The sequence below is a fragment of the Sus scrofa genome, chromosome 18 (assembly GCF_054392235.1).
Source record: "Sus scrofa isolate SSC_HxYL_T2T_F1_AM1 chromosome 18, Sscrofa_HxYL_maternal_Yorkshire_Landrace_v2.0, whole genome shotgun sequence".
NCBI lineage: Eukaryota > Metazoa > Chordata > Mammalia > Artiodactyla > Suidae > Sus > Sus scrofa.
In genome coordinates, this window is record NC_139400.1 from 53,124,585 (window position 1) to 53,136,669 (window position 12,085).

A 12,085-nucleotide genomic window follows, 5' to 3' on the forward strand; every position below is an offset into this window, starting at 1 on the left:
ATATCAGTTATGTGTTATGTGCTTATAAAATATAAAATTAGTATTTATGCAGCATTTTACAGTTTACAAACATTTTCACCCACATCACCTAGAATCTAGATCTCACAAGATCCTATGAGGTAAGCAAGGTGTATATTATTATTATTATTATTATTATTATTATTATTATTATTATTATTTAGGGCTGCATCCACAGCATGTAGAAGTTCCCAGGCTAGGGGTCAAATGGGAGCTACAGCTGCTAGCCTACACCACAGCCACAGCAACACAGGATCCAAGCCCCGTCTGAGACCTGCGCCACAGCTCATGGCAATACCAGATCCCCTTCCCACTGAGTGAGGCCAGGGATTGAACCCCCATCCCTCATGATTACTGGTCAGATTCATTTCCACTATGCCACAACAGGAACTCCAAGATGTCTATTATTTTGGAACTGGAGAAATAAGTGCTTTGCACAAAGTCACATGATTTGTAACCAACTTATCACTATTAGGTCTTTGCTCTCATTTTCAGATGTAATCCCTTCTCCACCTAAATCCTATGCTGTGCTCAGACTCTCCTTCCAGGTCCAAGGGTCTCTGGTGTATGTATAAAAGACAACATAAACAACTCAGAAATTTAGATTTAAAATTGTGTGATTTGGGGGAATTTACCTATATTCTCTGGACCTCATACTCATCTTTCAAATAAAGTTCTAAAGTTATATGATTCTGTGAATTCTAAAATCACTGGCTTAACTGGGTTCCCCTCAAAAGTCTTTGTCAGTAGACCAAAGAAACATACAACCATGTAAAGGACAGCTGAATGGGAACACAGGTAACAAACAGCTGGTTAGACACCAGAAATTAGGGCATAGGTAAGGGCTAGATGTATAGATAAAGGAGTTTTATGAACTGAAGGTGTAAACAGACAAAGCCAGAGAATGGAAATAAAGAGAGAAAGAATGTGTGTGTGTGTGTGTGTGTGTGTGTGTGTTGGGTGCTTATTCCATGCCAGGCATAATGCTAAGTAAGTGCTTTGCATGCATCATCTCATTGATTTTTAAACCAACCCACATTGGGTAAAAATTATATTCCCCATTTTACTTAAGAAAAGCTGAAACTCGCCTTGGGCACCATTTAGAAATTGAGTTGAAGCACTGTATCAGTAATTAACAATCCTAACAATGCTTGGTTCTTCTGAAAAATCTTGGAATCATTCATATCCATCACACAATAGAACTGCCCTACAAATCTACAGACTCTCTACTACCCGGCAGGAACATTTTTGTGACCAAAAAAACCTGAGAAAATATCACATAACAGAACTGAAATATTAGACCACTTGTCATCAACAGGAATTTAGTTTGCCAGGTTTTAATTTTCCTTTTATGCCTCTATACTTCTATGTTGGAGATTTACACGTTGCAGGCCACGATTCCGGGTAGAGAGAACAGTAATCCCAGAGGCTCCATAAGACTTCTGAACTCTGAGACAAGTTCATGAGATGGTCCATGAAATTGAATTCAGGTTGGCATTTGAGGGCTCAAGCCCCAAGCAAAGCTGAGAGATGTTTTCTGTCTCCTTGAAAGCAAAATTATTCCCAGACACCAGCCTACACCCACAGATATCAGCAAAGGATGCTGAAGCAGCATGGCACAAGGATATGAGGGCACTGTCCATCACAATGAGCCTCTCTGCAGCAACAGGGAGACAAAAGCTAGCGCACAAGGGGAGCCATGGGCAGTAAGGACAGCTGGTTCCCTCAGATCCCCAGAGCAGAAGACCCAGAAGTGGGCCCCAGAATTGTAACCCAATGTAACTTTGCTGTATGATGCAGAGCGAGGGAAAAGCAAAACAGTTATCTACATCCACATTTGGAACAGATAAGGCACACTGTTCCTAATATTTAATGCATTTTTTTCTTGTGAATGAGCTATTCTTTCCAGTTACAACAGGAACCAGAAAATGGAGCTTAACTTTTGTTTTAACATTTATTAGAATTAATACAGGGACTCTAGTCATCTTTGATCCCACATGGTACCAGTTCCAAGTAAGCCAGGAAATGTGCAAATCTTCAAAAGGGGGACAGCTAAATCTATCAGCAGCTTAACTAAAAGAGGCAGAGTTCCTCGGCCACATGAATGCCTTGTCAAATAACTATTTCAGCTGAAATTAGACCTGAAGTAGGTGGGTAATATCCATGGCCATAAATTAAAATTCTTGTAAAAGGCACCTGATTTAGAACCAAAAGCATGCACCCGAAAGCTATGGCAGCAGCAATTTCTATGTCCTGAATAGCAGTGACTGATGCTCTTTCGGTGCATAATATCTAAGGTGTGTTCAGCAGTGACAGGCCACACTCCAAGGACTTACATGAACTGGTTCCACTGGGAACTCAGAGCTGAGATATCCTTTAAGGACTTTTGCCTCCCTTTCTTTCAGCGCTTCCACTCCAGGGAGGACCACCTAAATGAGAGAAGGAGATAACCCCAAATCTCAAGCTAAAAGTTGGTAGCTTTTGAGTTTGAACTTGACCCGAGTTGAAAGTATTTTGTTGTTATTACCTATGTAGATCTGCATTGGTGCTACAGAAACACCTGCGTGTTACCTTCTCAAAAGGATTTTGCAAAGAGCACAGCAGGTTCTCAGGAGACCCGGACACCCAGGGCCAATGCAAGGAAGAAATCATATCTCCTTGGGTACCCCTCTCATATGTCCTTGGGTATTTCTTTACCAATCAGATGTGAACGATTTGCACTAAAAGGGATAAAGTATCCTTTGTATAGTTTTTCATGGTTCAATACCTGGTGCCTTTCCTGGAATGATGAGTCTGTTTCTTGAAAACAGGAGCATCTTTCCATAGAATCACCATCTCTGTAAATAGAGGACATCGGCCATGCAGAGACCCTACTTGTATATCTGCCTAAAAGAGGCACAAATTTGGCATGAGCTAGGAATTCATCCACTATTTATATGCTGGGAAATCCTGCATTACATTACATCTGGGAAGGACCACACGTGTATGGCTAGAATGACTTGGAAGTAAAAGCAACTCACTAAGTTTTCCAATCAGTCCCTAGTCTGTCGAGCATCAAGTGCTTCAGCTCCAGCAAGTATGATTATGCCAAAGCCTAAATGACAAGCACAAAGCTCAAGCATGAAACCTGATTCTTCTTTTTAAAAGTGTTTAGTCTGCTCCACATTTAATAATAGGTTGCTGTCTTATTTGGTTTCAGAGCTGTGTTTGAGTTATATGTTTGTCTGTTTCATCTTCCTCAGTGATAAAAAAAAAGGTAAGGTGACAAGTCATCAATCTAAAAAGAAAGAAAGAAAAGCAGAGTTCTCATCATATACCAAGGGGGAGAAATATGATTCCTCTAAGCAAGTTTTTTCCCTATTGGTCTGATATTCTCCTCTATGGTATTACTAAAGGATTAAGTAAAGTAATATTACATCATTTTGTATTAAATCGATGGTAGCTAGTAGTACTATAAAAGCCTCACTATTCAGAACAGTTATAAGAAAGGTCAGTTTGAACTAACTACAGGGTATTCTTGTAAAAGGCAATGCAGTTTGATTATGTGCATGACTCAAATTCAGCCGACAAAATGCGGCTAAATAAAATTCCTCACCAGTGCCACCAAATCAATAGTGAACAGTATTGGAATTGGCCTCTATTTTTTCGTAAGGTTGGGGTACTCAGAAAAGGCTTTTTCTTGGAGACTTCTATTACTTTTTACGGTCTTATTTACCCCATGCATTGTTTAGCGAAAGCTTTCTTTAAAATATCCTTAGTCCCTACATGAATTTTTAATGAAGTCCTAATTAAGAGAGTTTACATTAAATGGATTTTAAAGTACATCATCCTTTATAAAAGCAATCATCAGCAACAACTGACAGAATTCCATGGAATTCTAGACAGGCTTCTTTGCAATAAATGTGCCTTTTATTGAGTGTGAATATACAATAGGAGGAATAGCGTCCTCTCCCTAACACTCACTTTTTATCTCCCTAACATCTGTCCCAAGAGGCAGGGCTACCATGGGACAGGCCAAGGCAAGTCTGATTTTTAAACAATAGCTGTGGAGTGCTTGAAAACTGACCCCGGACTGGGATCGTGATCCAGGTCCGTGAGAAGTGAAACACACTCTCACACATACTCTTGGGTCACGTGCTGGAATCCACTTATTGTCAAGGTGGAGAGCTGGTGGACTAGCTACCCTTGGAGAGGCTGTGAGTCCACTGGAAAATGTTCTGACGAGGGCCTTTCTTATGGCAGGCACATGGCTCCAGAAGACATAGATACAGATTTAAATTATACAAGTATATATTCCACACCAACATACTATCAGCCATGGCCCACCCCCAAGTGTTCCAACAGCAATTGAGCTTCAATTTCAATTCTCTTTAGAGGAGCTGAGCTGGTAAAATGGTTTGTAAACCCTGTGAAATCATGTCTCTGCTGGCCATGTGAACGAAAGGCTCAAAACCTGGCCTAAATAGTGGAAGCCTAAAGCTTAACATTTCCAATTCATCACTAATTGCCTGAGGTCTCCTATGCTCTTGGTCAGAAGGGACTGGCTCCCAGATTAAATAACCTGGAAGCCAGTTTTTCATATAGAAGAGGACCTCTGATGTACTCAGGTAAATTTTCAAAATTCTGTTTTGCTTGACCAACTAAAAACAGGAATGAGAAGCTGACATGTCCTCAATGTCAATAGCCACTTGTCATGATGAATGAAAAGAACCTGATTTAAAAACACAACTCTTCATTCCTCTAAATGCTAGTGTGTTATAATCTCCTTCTAAAAACATTTGACTGTTTTTTTTCCATTTCATGACATTGAAGGGGTAATCCAATAATACAAGGAAAAAACAGGTTGGATTTATATCCAAACATAAATCTAAGACCAAAACATACTAAGAGTATGTGTGTACCACATCAAATCTAGGTGTACAGTGAGAAAATCATAGACAGACAGGGACTTCAAACAAATTGCTTATGTTCTTGATCTTGTTTCTTCATATGAAAAAAAAAAAAGTGGCCAGGATTAAATAACACCGCACATAAAGCAGGGAGCACAGTTATAGGCAAAAGACAAGGCAATAAACGGCAGCTATTGTCACTATCATGCTGCCCTATGATGAAAGCCACTTCACCACCCTCTGTCCCATAAAGATCTGACTCATTTCCACAGTGAGACGTTACTATGTACCTTCACCATCAATGAAAAAGGAGTTAAGTATGGGCTATATGTGTGTGTAATTTACTTTTTATACCCTGGTTCATTCTGCAGAGAATCTGGAGTGAGATATGTCACTTTCCCTCTGATTTCCTGCTTAAAATGTCCATAGATTATTAAGTAGGGTTTATAGCAAAGATCCATGAGCAATGGACTTGGATTCTGAGATTGTTTGATCATGATCAATCTTTTGGAGACAAAAGTTCTCCTTCGTTGAAAAAAATTTTTCTTTCTCCACGGGAAGAATTAGGTTTAGAGCCTGGAACCAGAGATAGGCCCTACGTCTAAACCTAACCCAGAACCGGGTTATGAAGGACGATGCTATCATTTCTATGGGATGCTCTGGATCAGAAGGTGGTAAGGAAGATGGGATGAGGAAGCCAGTCTCCCTCACCTGTGTTGGCTCAAGATACTGTCAGCTACATCACATCCGGCCTTGGGGAATTACCATCTCCAGACCCACCATATTCAGAGGTGGGGGAGAAAGAGCCCCTGAGCCTGCAAGGCCGAACATCAGGGCTTGTCTGAAATGCCACTCATGCAGAAGAGGCCTTTCCCGACTTCCCCTAGGCAGCCTGCTGGCCGCTGGTGTCACGTTACCACGTTTTATTTTCCTTGCAGCACTCACCTCTAACTGATAATATTTTCTTCTTTACTTATATGGGGCTTTTGTTTTGTTTTGTTTTTTCTATTACCTCTCTTCCTCTCCATCCATGACAGTGTATAGTCATTTCCACGGACGAGGGACCACATCTGCCTGGTTCAATGTCACATCGCCAGCACCCAGTACTATAGGGTCCTTGCAGACATGCGTTAAATTTTGTTGAATAAATAGATGGTGGTGAAAGGGTAAATTCAGACCTTCTTCCTACACTTCAGCTGGTGTCTGTGCTAACTTCTTTCTCACCAAGAACAGCCCCGTTGCCTGTAGCATTAATTGGGCTATGACGTCTTGTGAGGGAACTGACCAGGCATTTAAAGGCATGGTCCCCTGTGTCTCTTTCTCAGGTTTCCCACCTGAGTGTTGACCAGGGTTTTATCTTTGGTGAAAGGTTCACAATATTCTCAAACTTTCTCTTTCCCTTTCATGAAGCAAAATCCATCATCTTCTAGGCCAATATTTCCACCATACTTCTCCAGCATACAACACATACACAGAGTTCTCATTTAGAATATCATTTGCTAATTAATATTTTATTTGCTTATTATTTGTTCAGCTACAAAGTTATACTCTAATTCCTTTTTTTTTTTTTCCCTGTACAAAAGCTGTAAAGAAGTGGGGGTGGGGATGTTTGACAGGGCAGGATTTGGGAATTCCTGGATACCTGGCCATAATTCCATTAAAATAGACCCAAACACCATCTTCTTCATCACTTACACTGAAATTTGATCATCATTTGCAAGCCAAACCGATCTCATGACATGTGGTAGCTGGTCATTTTGCATCCTGCGTGTGGAGGTACATTGTCCTCAATGGATTCCCATTTCAAACTTGGCCTCTAAAAGCCTTTGCTATCACAGCGCCCCTCACCATGAAATGATCTTCTGTCAGATGGAGAGTAACTGAAGGGGAAGGTCCATGCCCCTTATCAGATCAGGACTCTGGAAATGTACCACTTGGCCCAAATAAGGATGGAAGGACCAAGGTGGGAGGGGATGGAAGTCTTTGCCCTCAGAATCCAACGACACCCCCACTCACGCCTCTACTAATACTGCCACTTTACAATGAGAGGTTTCATGTTTACTGCCCATCCATAAGAGCAGGCTCATCTTAATAAAACACCATGACTGTCACTTTTATTATCTTTCCTTGTGGCATGTCAAAGATCATTTACAGCCATTCCGAGTAGTAACTTCTACCTGGCCTAAATAAAATGGACTTTACAGCAAAGCTATAGAATTATTTCAGATCTGACAACTCTTTGGACATTGATCCTTAAGGAGTACATCCGTGGTATCTTACTAACTTCCTTAACTGTAATATTTGCAACTACTGAAGTGATTTTCCAAAAATTTGGTGAGCCAGAGATCCTGAAATTAGTAATGAACGTGCCTACTACACTTTATCTCTTCAAAATATATGTCAAACTCCAATTTACCTGAAATGAAATTTTGTGTAATTGAATATTGCTTGGGAAAAAAAAGCCCAACAGGGATTTGAAGATTTTTTTTCCCTGATGAGGCTTGCTGATTTGATTTGATTTACACTATTTTATTTTTATCATTACTATATTTCGAGCTGTACAAAATCATTCGTCTTCCTGAGAAGCCACAAAATAGGCTTAAGGTACATCAAGAAATAAAATTCTAGGAGTTCCTGCTGTGATACAGTGGGTTAAGAATCCAACTGCAGCAGCTCTGGTCTCTGCAGAGACACAGGTTTGATCCCCAGCCCAACTCAGTGGGTTACAGGATCCAGCGTTGCCACAGCAATGGCTCGGATTCTATCCCTGACCCAGGAACTTTCATACACAGCCATTAAAAAAAGAAAATTCTAATGAATATATTTTAAAATAAAAGTAGTAAGACAAAAAGGCCAAAAAAAAAAAAAAAAATCCTGAGGAGTTCCCATCGTGGCGCAATGGAAACCAATCCGACTAGGAACCATGAAGTTGAGGGTTTGATCCCTGGCCTCACTCAGTGGGTTAAGGATCCTGCGTTGCATGAGCTGTGGTGTAGGTCATAGATGCATCTCGGATCTGGCATTGCTGTGGCTGTGGCATAGGCTGGTGGCTACAGCTCCAATTAGACCCCTAGCCTGGGAACTTCCATATGCCAAGGGTGTGGCCCTAAAAAGACAAAAAGGCAAAAAGGCAAAAAAAAAAAAAAAAAAAAAAATCTTAAAATAAAAGTAGATCCTGAAGCTCTTAATAAATTCAAATCTAAATCTAAATGAATCAAGATATAGACAAGTAAATTTCAGTCATATTTACAATCCAAATCTAATATGCTAAAACTAAAATGAGGTTTGAGATAAATATATATTAAAGACTTGACTGTAAACAAACAAACAAACAAAAATAGCAAAGCAAAAATACCCAGCAAGTAGCCTATTGCAATTTGGTGTGGACAGTCTTGGCATAGGACATGCAGTTGACCTCAGCCCCTGGAGCTGGATTGGATAGCTCAGTATTCTGTTCCAGCAGGAAAATTCTGCAAGACTACAGACATGTAGAGCGGGTAGCAAGTTAAAAAATGTAGCACTTAATTTCACTGGGAGTATGAAATGGCCTCATACCAGCTTCAACAGAAAACCTGAGAAAGCAAAAGAAAATATGCTCTTGTATTATTCATGCTGTTTTTCCTCATTTATTTCTCCCTCCATTTTCTTATTCCAAGTTTGACATAATAAAAACTGGAGTGACTTTTCTCTCAATAATTCTCCACCTGGCACTGCCAGTTATTGGCTCCAACAGCCGCAAACTAACAAGAGTCTGGTAAGAACAACTGAAAAGCTGCAAGAGCTTCATGAAAAGCCTGTTTACAGGAAATCTATAGAAACATCCGCATATCCTTAGCTACTTTTGTTCACACCTTTAGCTGGGGCTCCTTGTAGGGCCATCCCGGCAGCCCGCCTCAGAGACGGCACACTGGTGTTTTTCTCCAGTCGTGATAGCTCCGCACAACTACTTCTCCCTCACCCTCACCTCCCGCTCCACCACCAGGCAGCCTATTTTAGGGATCCTGTTTGGAGGAAAAAAAGGGTGAACTTACTGTTTTAATATTGGGAATTCCAACGTCTACAGCCTTGCTACTTGCATATACATGTCCGTGACTGAACTGTAAGGTTATGTTATATGCGGATTCTATAGAACATGATGACAAAAACCAAAGAACAGACCGCCCTTCCTAACCCTTCTGGGCTTTTGTAATTCTTAGAAATTTGACTTCCTCTATCTCTGTTTCTAGACTTAAGGAAAGACAAAAACTGTTTCTGAAGAGCCAGCTAGTTCAATAAAAACAGAGCAAGAGATCTGTGGTGGTGGGCCAGGGAGAGGGGAGGAAAGAGGCCGCCTTTGAACTTGAGAGTCTTCGAAACCACAGGGGATCTATCTGCACCATGAACAAGTCACGGGCTGGATTGTGAAGAGGGATGGACGGTCCCATCACTGAGAGTATTTGATCCTATATACAAACTGATGAGGCCCGACAATGCAGTAGCTGGTGCACATCAGAGGGTTAGGACTGTAGGATCAAAGGCCCTATATCTGGCCTCTTGGTGAGCTTGGGAAAGCTGCTCCCTCACCGATGCCTCTCCACCTCTATCAGTAAAATGTGGGTTTTCATAATAACCTGTCCACAAAACTCTTAGAGGCTTTGCTAATAACAGCGATAATAAAATACTTTCAAAATTTAACTGCCACAGAAATGCTCAAGTATATGAGCCAGTTTTGCCTGGCAGTCAGGTTCTCTCCTGATATCATTTAAAACATGTTTAGGGGCATATTATCTCTTTGATAATGGCAGGGAGAGAGTGGCTTGGGTAAAGTATTTCCAGCTCAAGAAGGGCAACAGAAAATGCTTCAATTACCCTGCTAGGGTTTATGAAACACCCTTTCTAAAATTCTTTCATTGGGTCACAAGAAGCCTGTGAAAGAGACTGGACAAATAAAATCATCCTCACTTTATGGAAAAAGAAACTGAAGCCCAAAAGCATGCACCATTTTGCTCAAGGTCATCCGACCAGGCTAGAGTTCACGTTTCCTCACTCTTTGCACTCTTTCTTTCTTTTTTAAGGTAAATTTCTTTCTTTAAAAAATTTTTTTTTCTGCTTTTTTAGCCACACTGTGCCATACGTAAGTTCCCAGGGCCAGGGATGGACTCCAAGTTGCATCTGCAACCTACACCACAGCTGCGGCAAAGCTAGACCCTTAACCCACTACTCCACAGTGGGAACTCCTCCTTGCACTCTTTCTAATTTACCACACTACCTCCTAAAATGGGAAGAAATGGCAATTAATTGATGGATTATCATTATATTTATTCTTACTCACATTTGCTGAGCACTTGCTATACTTCCATGTATTATCTCATTTAACCTCCCAAGATGAAGCAGGTACTGGTTCTTAAAGAAACCTGCACCTGAGTCCAGAAAGAAAATTCCTCCCACTGAAGTCACACAACCTTTTTCCTTACAATGTTCATTTGATATACATGACAGGCAGCCCTCTATTCTAGCTAGGTCTGCACACACACATTACACGGCAATGTCCTCAAAACACCAGGAATCACAACAGTCTTTGCGCCTCCATGGCACTCAGAAAAGTGCAGTGTGCCTGCTAGGTGCCCAATCAATATTTGTTGCTTAAGTGGTTACAGGTGTGTGATTTTAAAGACTATTTATATGGAGCTAAGTTTCATAGTAATAAATATTTCACATTCCAGAAAATAAGAAGTCTTAGCTCTCTAATTATTTGAGCGAACACTCCATTAGCCGATTACTTTTCTGCTTACCGTTATTTTAAGCCTCCGCTATACCTTGGAAACGTATATTTTCAAAGTGCTGAATTTGCCAGTGGAGATCATCCCATCATGTAGAATAAGCATCTCACAGGTGGCTAATGTGACCACCCAAAGCCTCTTTGCCTGATGGCTCCTTACCTGATAACATATTGTCTGTTTTTATTGAGGGAAACTTCAAAGTCATTTCATGCTTGTGCCTATGAATCATCAGATGGTCCTCTGTTGGGAAGCGCTGTCAATCAGAAAAAAAAAAGGGAGAGAGGAGAGGATCCATTCAGTTTTGTAATATATATTTGCCATTATAGAGAGAAAGATTCAATAAGCATTGCAAAAAAAAAACATAACAGGCAAAACAAAAAACTAGCTCTAAAAAAGTGTGACAGTATGGTAAATAAAATGACAAATTATTTAATGCAAGCACATATATGTTCACGTCAGACTCCTGGAAAGAATTACATGTCATGCTTAATTATTTGACATATATATCTACAAATGTACACCATGGCATTTACATAGTATGTTTCCGTTTATGAAGACCTAGCACACTGATCATCTGCTTAATTATAATTATACGTATGATTTATAGTAATGTGACAAATTATTTTTAGTGTTCTTACTGTGTACAGTGTATTAAACCAACATTTTATTTTTAATTTTCAGAGAATGATATTACTGTTGTCAAAAATGCTGCACCCCAATATTTTCAGCTGTCTGGCTTGCGGTCATACAGTGAGATTGGATTTCCTAGCCCTCTTGTGGTTGGGTGGGGCCATGTGAGTAGTTCTGCCCATTGAGTCATGAATGGAAGTGACATGTTACACAAATGTGAACATCTGTTTCCAGGTGCAAGACCCTCTCCGCTTTGGCATGAATCTCTGAAGGATTATGAAGAGCATCTCTGAATTCTGAAGGATTATGAAGTCCTCCCTGCCAATCTAAAATGTATGCTTGGATAACTGAAATGAGCCTTTGTTGTTTAAAATCACTGAAGCTTCAGAGTAATGTGTTACTGTTGCAGATCCCAGCCTATCCTGACTCAGACTAGTACATTTTAATAATTAAACGTCACAGAGTATCTGCTTTATCAAACTCAAATGAAAATATAACAAAAGACACAAAATCTGCTGAATATTTCTGAATCTTTGACAAAAAATTTTGTCGCTTTTTGTTTTTGTCACTTTTTGTTTCCAATCTAGAAAATCAGTGTCCTAGGACCTCAGGATAGCTATTATAAATTTCAATTACCATTGTATATTAAGGCAGAAATCTTTTCTGCAAATGATTTGCATGCAAACAAGGGAATTCACTGGACGAAATCCTCTGGAATATTCTAAATGCAGTTATTCAAATAAATATCACTTATCTCTTTATCATTTGTATACTACAAGGTGGAGAGTA

General features: G+C 40.1%; 1 protein-coding gene across 15 annotated transcripts in view; it reads right to left on the bottom strand.

Moving 5' to 3' along the window:
* The window catches only part of CREB5 (cAMP responsive element binding protein 5), a 424,373-nt gene that overhangs the window by 324,363 nt on the left and 87,925 nt on the right, over positions 1-12,085 (bottom strand). For all 15 annotated transcript variants that reach the window (XM_085005648.1, XM_085005645.1, XM_085005641.1 and 12 more), the window contains one exon: positions 10,826-10,919. In XM_085005648.1, coding sequence (XP_084861774.1) covers positions 10,826-10,919 — 94 coding nt within the window. The remainder of the gene's footprint in view (positions 1-10,825; positions 10,920-12,085) is intronic.